This window comes from Corvus moneduloides, chromosome 5 (genome assembly GCF_009650955.1).
Source record: "Corvus moneduloides isolate bCorMon1 chromosome 5, bCorMon1.pri, whole genome shotgun sequence".
In the NCBI taxonomy this organism is placed as follows: domain Eukaryota; kingdom Metazoa; phylum Chordata; class Aves; order Passeriformes; family Corvidae; genus Corvus; species Corvus moneduloides.
In genome coordinates, this window is record NC_045480.1 from 40611948 (window position 1) to 40630838 (window position 18891).

The 18891-nt window shown below is 39.0% G+C and overlaps 1 protein-coding gene across 1 annotated transcript in view; it reads left to right on the top strand.

The window, feature by feature from the left end:
* Positions 1 to 345: 345 nt before the first annotated feature.
* Positions 346 to 18891, top strand: part of NAF1 (nuclear assembly factor 1 ribonucleoprotein) — a 28128-nt gene continuing 9582 nt past the window's right edge. Inside the window, exons 1-7 of the mRNA XM_032109271.1 lie at positions 346 to 593; positions 2295 to 2427; positions 4310 to 4403; positions 7411 to 7493; positions 8437 to 8597; positions 12260 to 12311; positions 16759 to 16864. Of these exons, the coding sequence (XP_031965162.1) occupies positions 379 to 593; positions 2295 to 2427; positions 4310 to 4403; positions 7411 to 7493; positions 8437 to 8597; positions 12260 to 12311; positions 16759 to 16864 (844 nt within the window). The 5' untranslated portion in view covers positions 346 to 378. The remainder of the gene's footprint in view (positions 594 to 2294; positions 2428 to 4309; positions 4404 to 7410; positions 7494 to 8436; positions 8598 to 12259; positions 12312 to 16758; positions 16865 to 18891) is intronic.

The following is an 18891-nucleotide window of genomic DNA, read 5'->3' on the forward strand; positions in this document are numbered from 1 at the left end:
CATTATGGGCTACAAATCACTATTAGTATAATAATTTGACATTACGCAACTTTTTTTTTTTTTTTAGTTTTAATTACACGATTCGGTGTGTTGTCAGCACATTTAAAAAACACCGGAACTAATCCCTCCCAGCAGGTCCTCAACAAGAGCAGCCATGAGCTCTAGCTTTGTGTTTCACGCAAGGCCCACAGCCACAGAGCCCGGGTGCTGGCTCGAAGGCAGCCCGAAGCAGCGGGAGCGCGGGGCCGCGCCCTCAGGCCCGCGGGCAGCCCTCGCCCCTCTCCCAGGATGCCGCATTCCGGCGCACGCGCCCGGGGGCAGGCGGCGGCCGGAAGTGGCGCGTGCTGGGGGCGGGCCCGCGGGCCGCGTGGCGCGGGAATGGAGGCGCAGCGGGAGGTGGTGGAGCAGCTGGAGAACCTGGCCGTGGGGCCGGGCGGGCAGCGGGCGCCCGACAAGGAGAAGGCGCCGGGCCCTGCGGAGGGCGGTGGGGAAGCCCAGGCCCCGCTGCCCCCAGCCGCGGGGCTGCGCCGCTCGCCGCCGCCCGCTTGGCCCGTGGCAGCTGCTGTCGCCGTGCCCTCCTCGGACTCGGACAGGTGGGTTCAGCCCTGGCGCTCCCCCGGCCACCCCTTGCTCGCTGAGGCCTCGGGCGGCGGCGCGGGCCGCTGGCGCTGTGGCTGAGCGCCCGAGAGCCCGGTGTGCCTGCCTGCCGCCTCTCCGCCCCGGTGTTTCAGCCTCTAGAGCTCTCTCCTTCCCATCAAAGGCGGAATTTTCACTTACATTTCGCTAGGAGTCTTAGCTGTTAAATTACGTCTCCAAAACAGTGCATGTAAGGGTGTAGGACTTGGTGAAAACATGAGTTTGCTGGCTGCGGCCTGGAGAGCGTGTTGGGCCACCCCACCGTGCTCGTTTGGGTGTCCGGCGTGACGTGGTGCTCTCAGTGCACCTGCGACTCTTGGGCAGGACACCCGCAGAGTTACTGCTAAAAACCGAAATGTAGGGACTCAAGGTGGAGAGTCTGCACGCCGTGTACCATGTGCTCTGATGTTGGCATCTTAGTGGAAAAGCTCATTCTCAACCTGTTTTTTTTTTTTTTTTTTGTTTTGTGGTTTTTTTTTAGAAAAGGTTACATCTTGTACTTGCTGCACCTGTGCTTTGATGTTCACTGTAGTTGGTCAAAGGTAACTGGTTAAATGTGGGCTCTGTTGCAGTGTTAGAAGTCTGCACACTTTGGTTGTTGCAGGAGGTTTTGTGTTTCTTATTGGGCCGGTGCTGCAAGATGGGCATGTGCTTCTTTTGACTAGAGGAAGCTGAAATAAAGTCTAAGAATCTCTTCTTAAAGATACAAAGCTTCATTAACAGTTAACTGATTAAAGTTCCCCTGGTTCAAAGTTTTCCTAGAATATCATGAAGTGATGGAAAATGAAATTCCTGACTTCAGGGGCTTCACCTGTATCTAGTGATTTTTACTTCCAAAATCTGTTGTGCTGGTGAACACTAAAGATGAAATTTTGGTAACTTGAACTTATTTATCTGTATGCATGTATCTCAGTTTGTTCTTTTTTTAACTCCCTCCACTGATTGGTCTTTTAGTCTGATTTTTTTGTTGTTTTTCTGTTGTATTGATGTTGTTCCAAGAAGTCCATATTTAACTTTTTCAAAACGTTTATTTGGAGAGGTGCTCTTACTTGGCATTACTATGAGCATTTGTTGGAATAAAAAAAAGGACCAACAGAAAGCCATCTGTTCATTTGGGAAGGAGACTGTGATATTACAAGAACCTAGAAAGGAGTGAGGGTTTTTTTTTCAGGTAAGAAAGGCTATTTTGCAAAAGTTTGCTTGTCTCAGTGTATTTTTTTTTTTTTGGTAAGGTTTGTATTGTGTTTTTTCAGTCACCCAGATCAGTTGATCCACATTTATTTCTTCCACCAACTGTTGAAGAACTTGGATCTTTGCTTAAACAAACACATTAACATGAATAAGGACTGGTTTCTTACTCCACTCCTGAAGTATTAAGAATCTAAGACAATAAACATTTCTTACATACATGACAGTGAGAGATATTGAATTACTCTGTGTGAATGTGTACTGGGGGATTTGGACAGGACACGAGTTACGAAACTAATCCATTTTATTTACAAAAAGTACAATTTTTTCCCCTTCATTGTGCAAGATGCATTGCTTGGAGTAAGTATTTTCTTAACTTCCACTCAGTGTTATGCTGATGTTGGGATTTTACAAGAACAGTGACTCTGAGAAGGCAGTATTCTAACTCTCATGTTTGTTTTTTCATTCAGTGATACAGATTCAGATAGTTCATCAACTACACCTTCCTCTTCATCTTCAGCAGTATCTGATGAAGATGATCATCCAAGTGAGAAGGATAACAGATCTTACTGTGTTAGAACAAAGGATGAGTTGCCTATTGATGTAAGTATGATATGGTATTTTTTTAAACCCTTTCCTACTAACCCAACTAAAACATAACTAAAAGTTTGTTTTAAGTCACACCTCCTGTGTCAAGATGGGGGATAGAATAATAAAAGAGAAACTCCAAGGCTGAGCTAGACACAGTTTAGTACGTAAAGCAAGATCCACACACACACAATCAAAGCAAACCCAGAAATTAATTTACCACTTTCCATGGACAAGCAGGTGTTCAGCCATTCCCAGGAAAGCTGGGCTCCATCCTGTGTAACAATTTCTTGGGCCTACAAACACCATCACTCCAGGTGTCCCTCGTTCTTTTTCACCCAGCTTTGTATGCTGAGCATGATGTTACATGGTATGGAATATTCCTTTGGTCAGTGCAGGTCACCTGTCCTGCCTGTGCTCCTCCCATCTCCTTTTGCACCTCCTCACTGATGGGCTGGCATGAGAGGCAGAAAAGGCCTTGACTCTGTGTAAGCTCTGCTGAGCAATAACAAAAACATCTCTCTATTAGCAGCAGTGTTTCTAGCACAGATCCAAAACACAGCCCCATAACAGCCGCTGTGAAGAAAATGAACTTTGCTACAGTGAAACCCACCGCAGTTAATAACTTAGAAAGTTATGTCTTTCAGGTGTACACATTAAGGAGTGTTAGTGGAACTGTTTTAGAAACCTCTTGCTTTGAGGCAAGGATTGGCAGGTACTGTATATAGTGTGGCAGAAGGTACCATTTTGAGATACAGGATCAGAATTCTACCTTCCTGCTGCTCTTCGGCCTTTGAATTGCTCTTAGAAAAATGACTCAGTTAAGTCTTAGCAGTGAACTTGATTTAATGTCGGAAAAATCACTGGCCTGTAGATGGGTGTGGTGTTTCTATCTGAATTAATGTCTTGAGTTTAATGATAGAACACTTGTGAAAGTCTTGGCCTTTTTGACCTTTGTGGTGCTCTATAAGCCTTTGCCAAATGCTTTTGTTAGGTGAAGATTATCAGATGAAGTGTTAATAAACCAGGATAAAATTCTTCTGTTTGTGTGGGATTGTATTTCTAGTTGTGGCCTTCGAAAGTGCAGTTCAGTGCTAAGATTTGAACTCTTATCAATTCACAAGGTGTTGAATTTGAAGATAATGCTTACTGTAGTTGCCTTGTATTTTATAAAGTCCATACTGACTTCATAGCAGGATAGTATATATATATATATATATATGTGATTAACTTGGTGTTAATAAGTCTTTGATAGTAGATTTTGATCCTTATATTTGAGGAAAAAGTTTGAATATTGTGTAGTACTCATTTTTGTATCTGAAGTTTGGCTTTTTGTTTTCTGTTCTCTAATTATCCTCTTGTACCACATGCAACTATCAGCAAAAAAAAATTTCTTTGTATAGGTTGTGCTGTTTACATCTTCTACAATGATCCAAGTCATCATATGAATGGACAGACACCATTTTGTTAAATCAGATGGTACACATCTGGTGTATTTTATCTATATTACCTCTTGCTGTGTACATTTTTCTTCTAGCATGCATGGAATGTTGTTGCAAGTGGTCTTAATTTTTGAGGTCTGATTGCTTAATTATTAATCTAAAAAAATTGGATTAAATTCATGTCAATTATTGGTTTTCTCCAGTTAAATAAAATTGGTTTCTGCTTTAGTTGTGATGGAAATATGTAGAGTAGCATCTCTATAGGACATGTGTCCTCAAACCCCAGATGAGTTCATCTAGGATGATTCTGAAAGAGGCAGATAAAACTAGATTTTTTTAAAAATGAAATCTTCAAAATGCTAGGAGATTTTTCCAAGTTGTCAAATTTCTGCAGTGACAAAGTGATGAATGCTTTTGTGTGATATTAAATCTAAATATTGACTTGTTGTTTGCAGGAGCTACCCCCTGTTGAAGACTTATCAATAATTCTGCCAGATAATGTTGAACTGAAGCTCTTTGGGACAGTTTCCAGCATCATTGAGCAGCTAGGTAGGCAAGATACATTTGCTTTGTTTTTAATTAATATAATTTCTGTATATCTCTGCGTGAATTGTGTTCTTAGCTGTTCTTCAAAATGTCAGTCCTGCAGTGTCGTATTTCTGGGGATAGTAGGTTGTTGAGTTGGAATTCAAGCTAGAAAATGACATTTGTGTTGAATTACCTTTTATTTGGCTTATATAATACTAGGACTATTATGCATGTGTTTCTATGTGACTTCCATGTTTAATTTTTTGATTAAAACCCCTTTTTTTCCACAGTGTATTATGGTTTTTATATTGATATTGGCAAGAGTTCTTGTATTTTAAGAAAACCTTCCAATTGTAGATGCTATTTTTAAATTATCCCTGAATATAGAGGAGCTGTATAACTGAAAGCACACATGCAGTACAATGCAGTCCCAAGTGCTTGCTTGTTAATATATGAGGACAAGAAAAAGACTTGTTTCTTCAGCAGTGCAAGTTCTTTTATTTATTTATTTTAATCTTTATTCATCCCACTTCTGGCACCTTGAGCAAATGAAAGCTGCCCGTGTCAGCAGTCAGAGGATGGTATGACTAACATGATTTATAGGTGGGAGGGTAGGCTTAATGGGATTGAGAGATAGAATAGGCGTAAGCTTAACTCAAGGCACAGAGATTTAGGGGTCTTTTCGGATGTGTGTGGGACCTCAGTATCTGATATATGAAATAAAAGTTTTGCTGAAGCTCATATTACTAAAACATCAACAGTATGTATTTTAGCTATTTCAAGTGTTCCATTCTGCTTGAACTGCTTTCAAAGCAATTTGCTTATGAAAATTAGAAATTGAGTTCAATTTTGAAGTTAAAGTATTTATGCTGAATGTAGTACAAAAGAAAGCAAGTAACTTTTTCTATTAATTTTTCTTTTAAAAGACTTCAGGTAGTACAGGCAATTCCTCTACATTATCTTACTGGAGTGAGATTTAATTTCATTCATTTGCAGGAAGCGGGTTGGAGGGTGTGGAAGGTAGTAGTCTGGTTCTTTTCTACTTTGGCCTTTCTTGCTTATTGGTAGTAATGAGGACTTCAAGAAGTCTGTCTTCAGCTAAAATGGTAGTTTGAAAACAAGTTTTTAAAAAAAGTTGAGTCATACTTGCTATTATTCTTAGTTTTGGTCTAAAATGTGAAAGTGTAAACAAAGGTGTTTTAAAGACTGCGGTTTTGGAAACCATCCTTAGTTCTAATCCTCATTGGTGAGTATAGTCTTTTCAAATACCAGTTTACTGGTAGGTGAATTCTTCAGGCTGCATCCTACTTTATGTAATGTAAATGTATGAAGAGTTGAATTAGGTTTGTTGCTGAAAGTTAGAAAACAAGCTAATAATCATAATAAAATGAAACCGCATGAAAGGCGTAAACCCCCATGACATCTGTGATTATTTTCTTGCTTTTACTGCTTTGCTTTATGACTTCTACACATTTTAGTTTCTTCTCAGTTGTTCTGGAAGCAGGCCTCCATCTCAGTTGACTTGCGGCTGTATTAGAGATGTCAGCTAATTGGTTTTTGGGGTTTTTTTGATTTTTGAACTAAATTGATACCTCTGTATACCTGGTTTGTATCTAGTCTGAGGGGAGTTGATGTCTCATTTGGAAACCACAAATACTATTCCGATGCAACAATCAGTATTCTTTTTCTGTCCCTTTGATATCTCTCAGAATCTCTGCTGTTCTCTGTAGCAAGCTTCCAAGTTCATCAGTCTGCAGTGAGTGATACTTGGAAAACTTGGATATTTCATCCTGTGAGGTAAATTTGAGGCTAGAACAGTGTAGGTTCATGCTTGCCCTGCAGTAGCTAAAAGCAAAATGACAGTACTTTTTGTGAACTTCTGCTCAGCGTATCAGAATTTAACAAATTTTTTGCTGTGTTTTGCTTCAAGGTACTTTAGGAGAAGAGAGTAATTCCCTGTGTGGGTTGTGGCCTGGAAAGTAAACAGCTTTGGTATATATGAGAAGCCTTCCCTGGGGCTGTACTTTGTGCCCTGCAAGAGTAGACGCTGATAATTTAGGCTGGGTTGGAGTAGGGAAAGCTCCAAGTAAAATAGGCTGGAGGTGGTAATGTTTCTCCTAAGTTTCATGGGACTGGCATGTATAGTTTCTGAATATATTTTCCTTAGCCTACTGAAGGCTGGGGGCTATGTGTGGTGAATCAAGTTGAGAATATTATGTGAGAGTTTTTGGTGTGTTGTTTTTTGTAGGGTTTTTTTGTTTGTCTGGGTTTGTTTTTTTTTTTCTACTAAGGTATAGTTCTCATGAGGTTTAAACAACACATTGGGTACTTTCACTGTATATTTTATCTTAAAGGTAGGCACAAAAGAAACTGATTTCACAAATTCTCTTGAAATTCAGTGAACTATTAAGCCTGTAGAATTGTCATATACTTGTTTGGCGTGTTAAGGTTTTTGCAGATGGAAGTAGTAGCAGTAACTTTTAGCTTGGTGACATGTTGATTGCTGAAAGTCCTGTTACGTAAGTTTAGCAATGATGATCTTGAACTTGTTGGAGTCTGAGTGACACTGCGTACTTGAGTGACTTCATTTGCTGATGGACAGGCATTGAGAATGCTTAAGTGAGCAGTGTGCTGTTTTACAGGTAGAGAAGTTTAATTATCATTGGGCCCAAATGTACTGTGAGACTTCTATGGCATTTAATTGCAGGGCGTATATCAGATTGTGTATGTGCATATGTAAACAACACCATCAGTCGCTACTGTGATTGAACTGCCAGACAGCTTTTGTGTTCTGATCTGATTCTTAGGACTCTCTTTACCCCAGAGAACAGTAGTTCTGTCAGCAATGTAAGTATTGCCACTCGTGCACCATTGGAGAAGGGGTGTGTGATTCTAAGTACTTTTGTATGTGTGCGAGAATATTTGGTTGCAGCTCTACGAACTTAAGTGGAGGTGTGGTTTGTTAAGTTGCAATTAACTACATGCTGTTGAAACATTGTTTTAATTGATTTTTTTCTTTCCATTTTAGTAATAATTGAATCACTGAGAGGCCTACCTCCAGTAAATGAGGAAAGCATAATTTTTAAAGAAGATAGACAAGCAGCCGGAAAGGTGTGTGTAAAATAAAATCTTGTTATTCTAATATAAAATTGGAAGTATTCTTTAGTGCTTCAGAAAGTAGAGTTGAAGTTGACTAAATGAAAGATAATGTTTCCATGATATAATAGTTTTTCTTTGTGCCTTTGACTCCTGCTATATTCCTCTGGTTTTTCAATCTTAAGAATTTGTAACCTGGAATTAATTGCTTCCTTACGGAATTACAATATCTGGTGAGTTTCCAGTATTTGATGAGAGTGCTTGTGGAGAGGAAGAGGTTGCTTTCAGATGTATGATGTCTTGAAATAACAGGCTGTGCTCTTTTACTGCCAGATAGGGGCAGAGGTTAGAGTGAAGTTTCATGAAAAATGGAGGGTATTTTCTTCTATGCTGTGGTTTTCTGATATAAGGCCAGTGAAGAATGTCTGCTGGGAGGGTTGTTGCATTGAATTTTCTGTTTTCTGTAGAAGGAAAGCCATCATCTACAGTGGTTGCTGCTGAAATATCTTTGAATGCTAGATGTGAGTGAAATGAACTGAGCCTGAATTGCAGATGTTCTGTAAAACGTGGCAATATTCTCTGCTCTGCATGGATTTGGGGAACAAGCGATAACTGATGTAAAGGCTTCTTGTAAAGATGAACTTTGCGGAAAAAATGATCAGGAGATTGTTCCAGGTGTTAAGAGACTTGAAAGCGTAACAGGCACAGAAAAAGAGAGGTTTGACGAAAGGGAGGATTACTAAGGATGTGAGAACTTACTTTTCCGCATTATAAAAAATTGTAGTTGGGGAATTACACGGTCAAACAAAATCCAGTAATTAAACTAAAGTGTGAAAGAAACTTTTATTTGATGCTGCATTTTGAAAATATATTGGACTTCTTAAATACCATTGTCTGCAATGAAATAGCTATCTACTTGTGGTAGTTTGTTTAAACATTTTAATTTTATTTCTTTCAGATATTTGAGATATTTGGTCCTGTTTCTCATCCTTTTTATGTGATAAGATTTAACAGCTCTGAGCATATCAAAGCAAAAGCTATTAATGTACAGGATAGCATGTATTTTGCTCCATCAGTGGAGGACTTCACCCAGTATATATTTGCAGAGAAACTTAAACAGTGAGTCTGATTTCTTTTTTAATCTGGTTATGATGTTTTTTTTATATAGCTAAAAGTGTTGGATTCAAGTTGAGTCTCCAGTGAGAAACTCTAGTACTAAGCTTGACACTAAACTTTATATTTACTTTAGATATTTTCAACTGTGTTTTAATAACAAGATTGTGTACTGTTTTGCCTTTGAAAACAATAAAGAGTAGCTTAAACGGCAAGCTTTTTAAAGTGCTCTAATTACTAAAGTTCAGCTTCTTATTTTACTTAATATACTAAGCTTGCTTTTTTTTTATGCTGCTGTTAACTAAAATACCACAACCAGAAAAGTTCATTGACACTTCTTCCACACCCTCTTACACACATATGCGTAAGTATAAAAAAGGACAGTTTTTCAAGCCGAACTTTCCAGATTTTGTTGTTCTTTAGATTCTTGTGTAGTTTCAGAACTGGTAATAAACTTGTTTGCATTCTGAACAAGTTTGTATTAATTTACTTTTTTTGTTTCATATTACAAGGCTAGAATTGAAATGTAATCATCATTAAATCTATTATATAGTTGGAGGATAACAATTCTAGATAAAAATTACCCTGTGTAAATTTGCAGGAGAGGAGGGATTTGAGTAACAATGAAGTATGACATTCAGAAACTTCTCAGTAGTGTTTGTGTATCCCAGTCTGACTGAGGAAAGTAGCATGAATAAATAGGACTTGATGCCATTTAAAGGGAGGTGTTCTCAAAGACAGACTAAGAAATAAAACATAATAAGTGACAGCTAGGTATTAATGTTCTAATTACTGGTGGATAATCATCAATATGTTGATCAAAGTTAAATATCTTTTGTCTTACAAGTGACTTAGTTTCTGTTTATTAGGATTAGTTCTCAGGGGTTGGTTAATTGTCTGCATTCATTACAGCTGTGCCATTATTCATACTGAATAGTTCTTTCCTTTAGTCAAACGTGTAGTCAGACCTGCAGGAGTCTCTTTTTTTTTTTTTTTTTTTTTTTTAACTTCCTCATTTCTGTGCAAGCAACAAGCATATTTTTTCCCCTTTAGTGAGGACCGGAATAGATCACTTTCTTGCTCTGATGCTTGTTTGTTTTTCTGCAGCATTTTGATGCCAGCTGGTCTTTGATTTGCGCTATTAAACTTTGTTGCTTAGCACAGTAAATGCACAGACTTTAATCATCTGCTTTCTGCATCAATAACCATGTGCTGTACTCAGCATCTGAGATGGGAGACGTGTGTTTTAGTTTGTTTCATGCTTTGGAAATAGTTTTGGAAACCATTTTTCCTGTGATAGTACTTCACTGCTGTCGGTGGTAGAAACCTGAAACCTAGGCAAGATACTTCAGACATCCAGGGCTTCCCAGCACAGCTGAACAGCGCTTCAGATGTTGTTTCTTGCCTTGATTAGGATAAGTAGCGTGACTTGCGTTATAGCGCACTGAAACAATATTTTATTTCTGGGATTTGTCAGTACAATTTTTTAAGCTTGTGTGAGGGATTTGGTACTATTGGTTGAAGCTGCCTTTTCACTAAATAGGTTTTATTAAAAACAGATGAAGAATTTCTGATTTCTGACTTGTGCTGTAATGCTATATGAAGAAACCTTAGTGCTATAAGAAGGTGGCATGGATAGTAGAAAAGTCAAGTTTTGGTCAGTGGTCCACTAGAAGACTTTTGGACCTTGATAAATGGCAAATTTGATAACCAATAATTTTTTTTCTGCTTTTTCTTAGTTTGACTGTGTGCAGACCAGATTGTGCAATATTACAGGCTTAAAGTTTTAAAACTGCTGTTCAAAACAGTGATGGTACTTTGAAAAGGAAAGGAATCAAGATTAAGATCTGAAAGAAGCACTGAGTTTGAAGCTTTTTCTGAAATCTGAAATGCAATCTGCTTGCATTGTACAAAGTTGCAGTTATATGAATAAGCCTTACACTTTATAGAAAAATAAGTGATAGTGTAAAACTTTTTGAATGCAAAATAATGTGTTGCTAAAGATGGACTTGGTGTATTGCCTGAAACACAATTCTGAGAAGCTCATGTATTTTCATGATTCCTCTGAATTACCTTTTGTTAGACTTCCAGATCTTACAGTATTTGACTTCAGAAATCAAAGAATTACTGTATTGTTCTTTGCAGAAGATATTTACCTTGGAGAATGAAAAGCAAGGGGTTTTTTTCTGAAATGAGGAAGGCTGCTTTGGGAGAATGAGATAAGCTGCCTGACCTGGAAAGGTTTAAAGTTTGTAGTCAGTGGTGTTACATATTGCTGAATGACCACAGGTCTTGGAGATTCTTGTAAGCTCTGGTATTTCTGGCAGGCATGTGTTGCTCCAAAATAACAAGATGAAAGGAAGAAACAGTTCAGTTCATAATAATAAAAATAAGTTTTGCAGCTGCGAAATTACTCGTATAGAGTCCTTATCTCCTTTTTCTCCCTGTAATGTTTTCTTCTAATTGAACTTTAAAATGTCTTCTTTGCCTTCCTGTTGCTCGTGATCTCAAAGGCTGATGTCTCTTTATGGTTTTCTTATGACATGTGGAGGTTGAACTTCAGTTTTATGGTTAGGGATTGAGGCACGATGTACCTCCAGATGACTTGCCAGTGCTCTCATGGGTGTGACTAAGGACCTCTGAAGTCCAGGCTGCTGATGCTGATGGTTATGTAGTTTTTTTGTAGTTACTACTTATTTATTGTTTCTGACTTGATGAATACATAAAAACCCCTTGGTTACTAGAGCACTGACTGAAGACATTTCACACTGAACACATTGATGTTTTTAACTGTCTGGTTCCATTTTGCAAGTAAAACTTTCCAGTATTGCACTGTTTTATACATTTTTTCTGCATAGATAAGGATTGTACCTTGATATTACAGACCAAAACACATTATATTTGTGAGCAGTGTGGAAAAAACCTTCAACAGACTACTGGCAACATAATTTAAATTTATTTTACAAATTCTTTGCTAATCAAAGAAATTACTTGATTTTTAGTGAAGGGCTTACCAGTAGGTGAAATAAATTCAACTAATCCAAATTTATTTTGATGCTTGTCAGGTGAGACAATTGAGTTTTTGCTTCTTTAAATGTCTTTTGCCTTGCAATTTAATATTGTGTTTACAGCAAAATAGAAGGTGAAACCTAGTTATCTAGCTACCACTGTCTTAATAGGATTGTAAGGCAAGCGTTGAGGGTCTTTTGGTTCTCAGTTTACTTTGCTGTAGTTATACAGAAAGCCTGTGTCCTACTGAATGAGTTTGTTGTTCTTTTTAGCTGAAGATACATGTTCTGAAACCAGAAGAATAAGAAAGCTTGTGATAGTCGACAGCAGTTAGCATAAGAAAGTTGCTGTGAACTACCTCAATTCAGGTTCAAAGCAATTAAGGTTCAAAAAGATTTGCTGAGAGAATATTGACCAAAATTTAATACAAGCTGGACAAAATGTTCAGTCGTCGCTCGAAGTAGGAAGATTTTACAAGTATAGTGAAGTCGTAAGTTGACCTATACATTACTATTTGCTTATAAACAGTATTAAAAAACAAATAACTCTTTGAAAACAGGAAGCTCCTGTTGTAGACCTGGTACCGTATAGAAAGTGTTAGTCTTCCTTTGTCTGGATTGTCTAATTTGTGTTTTGTGTTGTTTGTTTTTTTCTTTTAGGGAAAAAGGTTCGGATGCATCTTGGAAGAATGACCAAGAACCACCGCCTGAAGTAATTATAAAGCATTAATTTGTTTATTGTTTTTGATTATACAAGTCATATGTGGAAAAAATTCTGTGCAGAGCAAGTAATTAGCAAGCTTATCTTTTTATGTAAACAAGAGTTGAATGTACCTCTTCATTAAAAGAAAGGATCATGCTTTTCTTGGAGAGGTCTTGTAGTGTAGAGAGTACTAGCTGTTTCTCTATTTACTTTTTGCAGCTGGCAAAATGTGTATCTTCAGTTCATCTAGTCCTTCAAGAACATATTTGACAACCTGAGTGTTTAACTTTATGTAGCAGTGCTTTTACCTTGTGTAATAATTTTGCTTCTGATAGGCAATTTTTGACCCTGTCATTCTTCCGCTGCAGCTTTGTCTTCAGTTTGCCAGAAGCGATCATTTACTAATTGCTTACTCGTACTCTGCAAACTTACTACTTGGAGGTTTAAGCTGTCTGCTCTTCTAGATTAGCTTGATACTTCCTCTGTTGCATTCTTTGAACGGCTTCTTAGTAAGCTTTCCCTACAGTTTGCTGTTATAAAACAGTAGTTCCACGAGAGGAGATGGGCCCTTCCTCCCTAGAAAGGCTCTCATATGGGATCGTGTAGAATTGAGAGCTCCTTGTGACCATTGACATCATTTGCTAGAGAATCTGTAAACAGTTCTCCAGTGACTCACAGGCTTTCTGTCAGTGGTCCTTAACTCCACTGTAGCTATACATTTTGTGATTATTGTCTTCGATAAGAATCACAAGGCTGGTAGTTTTTATTGAGGTGTTTCCATGAGTTTTGTTTTACAGCACAACACCTGAGTCAGTTTTCCTTGCAATTCCTACTTGAAACATATCCAAAGTAGCTGAAATTCCTAGAAGCCTTGTGTCTACCCTAGTATTCTAAAGAGTCTGCTTTGAATCTTCCAGTTGCTTGCCTTTTTAGCATAATTCTATGCTACATAATACGTGTTTCTCACTCTATAATTTGGTAGGAAAGATGTGTTTTGTGGGGTCTGGGGTTTTTTGGGTGGGAGTAGTTGCTGTTGTTTGTTTGGTTGTTTCTCAAGTGTTCTGACTGTTGTTTAGGATGGAGTAGAATAGACTGTTTCAGTTGCAAGGAACCCTACAGCAATCATCTATAGTCTGACGAGTTCAGGGCTGACGCTGAAGCGTAAGCTGAAGCATGTTGCGAAAAGCATTTTCCAAATGCCTCTTAAATACTGACAGGCTTGGGATGTCAACCACCACTTTAGGAAGTCTCTTCCAGTGTTTGACCACCCTCTCAGTAAAGAAATTCTTCATTATTTCCAATCTGAACCTCCCCGGTGCAGCTTTGGACCATTCCCACTCATCCTCTTACTGTGTACCAGGTAGAAGAGATCAGCATCTCCCTCTCCCCTTCCTCAGGAGGCTGTAGGGAGCAGTGACGTTGCCTCTCGGCCTCCTTTCCACCAAATGTGGCAAGTCCAGAGTCCTTAGCTGCTCTTCACAGGACATGCCTTCCAGTGCTGTCACCAGCTTTGTTTCCTTCCTCTGAAAGCCAAGGACTTTAACATTCTTGACATGTGGGGCCCAGAACTGCACAGAGCACTGAGGGTGAGGACCCCAAGGCCGAATGCAGCGGGACAGTCACCTCTGTTGGTTGTCTGGTTGTGCTGTGCCTGATGCACCCCAGGATGGGGTTTTGCCCTCTGGGTTCCAGGGCACACCCTGCTGACTCACACTGAGCTGCTGCCAACCAGCACCCCCAGATCCCTCTTGGCAGGGCTGCTCTCCAGCCACTCCTCTCCCAGTTTAGACTTGAGCCTGGTGTGTTACTTCATCCTAGTTGTGCAGTATTTTGACCCATTAAATTTCATCCCATTAACCAGGGCCCAGGGCCCCAGTCTATCTAGATCCTTCTGCAAGGCCTCCTGTCCCTCAAGAGAGTTGATGGCGTGTCCCAGTTTGGTATCATCAGCAGCTTGCTCATGGTGCTTTTAAATGCTGCATCCAGATCATTTATACATATATTGAACAGAACCTGCCCTGAAACTGAGCCCTGAGGAACCTTGCTGAATGACTGGTTGCCAGCCAGATACAGCCCCATTTGCTCTTTGAGCTCTGCCACTCAGACAGTTCTTCACCCATTGCACCATGAACCTGCTCATCCCGCAGTTGGACAACTTGTCCAGAAGGATGGTGTGAGGGACAGTACAAAATTTTTCATTCACAGTCCTTATCCCAAGATGGTTGTTCTGGCTTGAAGGAGAGATGTTGTGACATGAGCTTTTCTGTGCTTAGAGATAGGTCCTGTAATGATGTGTCACTCTGTCAAGTTGGAATGTTGCTTTTTCCACTGTAGTGAGTGAGGGTGATGCATTTTGAAATACTGGTTTTGTTTCCCATAAATGAAACTGAGCTGTGCAGTGTTAACTTCTTAGACAAGAGTTCTTGTCTGTCAGTTCTAACTGTAAATTGCCTTCCTTTCTTGTGGAGCCATTGTCTCACAGAGAATCAGAATTTGAGAATTTGAAGTGTTGTATAAGAATTGGACTTTGAGGTATGTTGTCTATAGAGCTTTGAAAGACTGTACTTAAAAACTTTTGGCTAGTCTTAACTTGCTTTCATTCAGCAGTTTTCTTGTAGTGACGATACAAAATGGGCTTATTGGCTAATGGTGAGCACTTCTGTTTCTTAGACATGTTTTAAAAGCTGTTCAGGAGATAAGCTTGTAGGTACGTAATTTGAGTTTGTAGGAATCCATGAAATTTTATTGGCCAAATACAGTCAGTTAACTCTGCAGATACAGATTCATTGCCTTTTCCAAAGTTGGTTGGGGTTTTTTTTTTGTTAATTTTTCTTAGTTTAAGGTCGCTGTACCTCACTATAGGAAGGACCACAGGAAGCTTGAAAAAAGTCAGTGATGACAAGGGCGAGCACTGTTCTGACTACGTGATCTGTCTGTGTGTTCTTTTTTGGAAAAAAACACATCTAACGTCTTGTAATCCTCAATTAGAATAATCTTTGGTTAGTTCTAGCAGAGTTATACCACACTATCCCTAACTGTGACAGTTGATGAGCTGATAGAAAGTAGCTTGTGCTGTAAAGGTAATAGCTGTTGGCAAGGGCACAGATCAAATTTTATGCTACTGATGCTTAAAATTGTCTCATACAGCGAGACCCTTTTAGAGACCTCAGATTGCAGCTGATTTCTTGCTAGCCCCTGTGATAAGCTGTGCAATTGTTGGAGTCAGTTCTTTTTGTGATAGTGTGAAGCTTTATTTTTGAATGAGTGTTAAATTAATCCATGTTAGGCCTTTCTTACTTGGTACTTTAAGGTATATGGTAAGCATTCTTTTTCTGACAGGCTCTTAAATAGCCCAACTTATTTGTAGGGCTCTTGATTGTAATACAGTTTCTCCTAGCTTTGTCTTCGGAGTCAGAGGATTACAAAGTATAATCTGTAGGCTGCAAGGCTAGCAGGAGCAGATAACTGCAGTTTTTCTATGGGGTGACTTTTATGGGATGTTACATGGAGATTAGGTACCAGTAAAAGGTACCTGTTGCTGTTCATTGTTTCTGCACTACTGGAGTATGGTGTACTGGAGTTCTTAGAAAAAGCAGGAGTTAGTGAAAGACTTTACTTCATGGTATATGTCATCTTGCTGTATTTCTTGTGGCTTTTCTGAGTAAGTATGTCATCCAGTTATGTAGTAGAAGAAATAGTTGTATTCAGCATTAACTTTGATGAGGCTTTTAAAGCATGTTTTGGTGCAGTGTTTTTGAGATCCGTGCTCTGTTTATACAATAGATACAAGTAAGCAGCAAAGCCCCTACTTTGAGAATTGGGAAGAGGAGGGTGGGAACAAATCTGACTCTTTTAAGTTGCAAGAGTGAGCTGTTTTTCAGAGAACTAATTAATGCTGACTGCTTTCTTCCCTGTCACTGATAACTTATCCTCATTCTTGTAAGTTAGGATTCAAAAGGTAGCAAAACTTTGTGTAACAAGAAGAAAACGTTGTAGGGACATTGAATCTGTTGTAAATGACAACATTCCTCAAAGCTGAAAATTTATTTGGAATAACATTGCTATTGCAAATTCAACAGAAAGTGTTATTAAATATACTACAGAAAATTCCAGTTTAGTGACAGTTTTAGAGTAGAGATTTTTTTAATGTAGTTTAACTGCTTTATTATGTATTGGTTGCCAAGTTAATTTTTACTTACTTTAAAAATTCATTTTTTAATTCACTCAGTCTGCAGTTCCTCTTCGAAAGCTTTTTCATGGCAGTAACCAGCCAGCTCCTTTTCTTCCTAACATACAGGCAGTCAAACATTTGTGTTCAGCCCTTGAATGTTGTTCTTTTCAGGAAAATTAGAAAGGATAACTGAGTCTTGAATTAATTGTGTTATGATAAATTTTTGGAGTATTAACTTCTTGCTTGTGCTCAGAAGCCAGCTGATCTTTATTTTTTTTTAACCAGGCTTTGGATTTCAGTGATGATGAAAAAGAAAGAGAGGCAAAACAGAAGAAAAAGAAGCCTCAAAGTCAAGGAAGGAAGGAAGTCAGATCAGAAACACTTCCATCAAGTGAGTGAATGCTATGTGAATACTTTTGTGTGTTAAACTAAGTTTGGAATGCACATCTGTAACTATCTTAATGATTGAGTTTTCATACAGTTAATACTAGTTCTGTACTTTTTCAATGTTATATTTGAATTTGTGGCTACATTCTGTATTTATTATTTTAGAAGAAAAATTCAGTTGTATTGTGTTGAAATACAAACCCTGTGGAAGGGAAGTGGTATAGCAGAAGAGCAATTGTCAGGGGAGAGTCAAAGGCTCTTAGAACAGTGTTGGTTGACACACAGTGAAGATACTGAACAGATGCCACCACTTGGATGGGGTTCAGCTAAAGCTTTGGAGTGCTGGGAGAAGACAGAGGAAGGCCATGTGCAGTTTTTGGAAACCCACTTCTTTGGTAATCAGGGGAGGAGACATGGATCTTTGGTGGAGAATTTATTCCTCTGTCTGAAAAGGAAGCTCTTCCTTACCTATGGCATATAAATACTCTTCAAAGTAACTCTGCCTTGCGTATCTTGCTGAGAACTTTCCTGTTTACTTAATGCAGTTACTAGATGAACAAAGCTGTGTATAGGTTTTCATAATATGAATAGCTTTCTTCACCCTCCTTTCTCCTGCTGTTGTCATATCTGTTCCAGGTGTATGCTTGCAGCTGTGCTCTGTTTACAATAACCACATTTTCTCTTCTGTCATGCCTCTCTACTGCCAAAACTTCATTTTTTGATTGCCATTTTGGTTGAATAATTCATGTTGCATCCCTCTTTTTCTGTTCTCACTGGTCTACTTTAGCTGCATGCTTTTTATACCCCTCCCTTTAAATACGACTGCGTCTCATCCCTTACCCTCTTGTACTGCTTACTTACCAGATTGCTTCAGCTATCTGCAGCATGGTGCTTCCCCCATTGAATTTCTCAGGCAGACTCCTCCTGTGAGTTTGCTGCTCTTCCTTTGTTAAGCTGATACACACTGTGCCCCACTGAAACCCTTTTCTCTTGATCTGGGAGATCAGTAGCTGTCCTGTAACACTTTCTGTACAGTACAATCCTCCCTTGTAGCAATCAAATAAAGCCACAATCTTTCTTGGACTGGCTTTTGCCCTATGGTTTTGACAGGGTTTTTTTCCCTTAAGAGATGGATCTGAATTGTGCTGTACTTTCTTGTCATTACGGATGGTTATTTTCTCCTGGTTTCTGTCTACCTAGCATATGTATGTTTTCCACCACATCCTTGTTCTGCCGGCTTATTGCAGACCTGCCTTTGCCTAGGGCTTGCTGAAGATGTTACTGAACGATGGGAGTCACTATGTTCCAATAACTGAGAACTGGAGGAACTGTTGCACTCTGTCAAGGGAGCTAGGTTTTGATTTGCTGTGGTTTTTTTGTAAATAACGTGGCACAAATTGAAATTGTGTGCAATTTGTTGTGGCTGTAGAGTTCAACAGCAAGGATATGTCACAACTTGAGGCACAAAGTCATTCTCAGATGGAGATTTACATGAATATTTAAAACTGTCTCATTGTTACAGTATTTGATAGGAGAAGAACAAAAATACTCATTCAAGTACTTTACTTAAGTGCTTCCAAGAGGCCTGCTTGTATCAAAGGAGTCTTAACTCCTAATCCCCCATGAAAATGAGTAGGAGTTCGGGTATCCAACTACCCTTCCAGACTTAGAAATATTTTCACCTTTGAAAAGCTATGTAGTCTAGTGCCAAGGATGAGGGTCACACAGGTTTTTAAATTTCAGTGATTTTATGCGGTGTTATATTCCTGAATACCTTGTTGCTCCCAGCCATTAAATCCTTCTGAGGGTTTAAGTTCTGCAGCTTTCTTAGTACCTTAGCAGCTCTTCGGAGCATTTTTAGTATTTCAGTGCTTTTCATTTTATAGTGCTAGTCCCATTAAAACTCCTATGATATTTATATAAAGGGGAAGTATAGCTGTTACAAACATTAAATATATGCTTACAGTGAGCTGTATAGGGAAAAATTTGTCTTAGAAAGATGAATGCTGAAAGCTGATTGGCTAGAGGTAC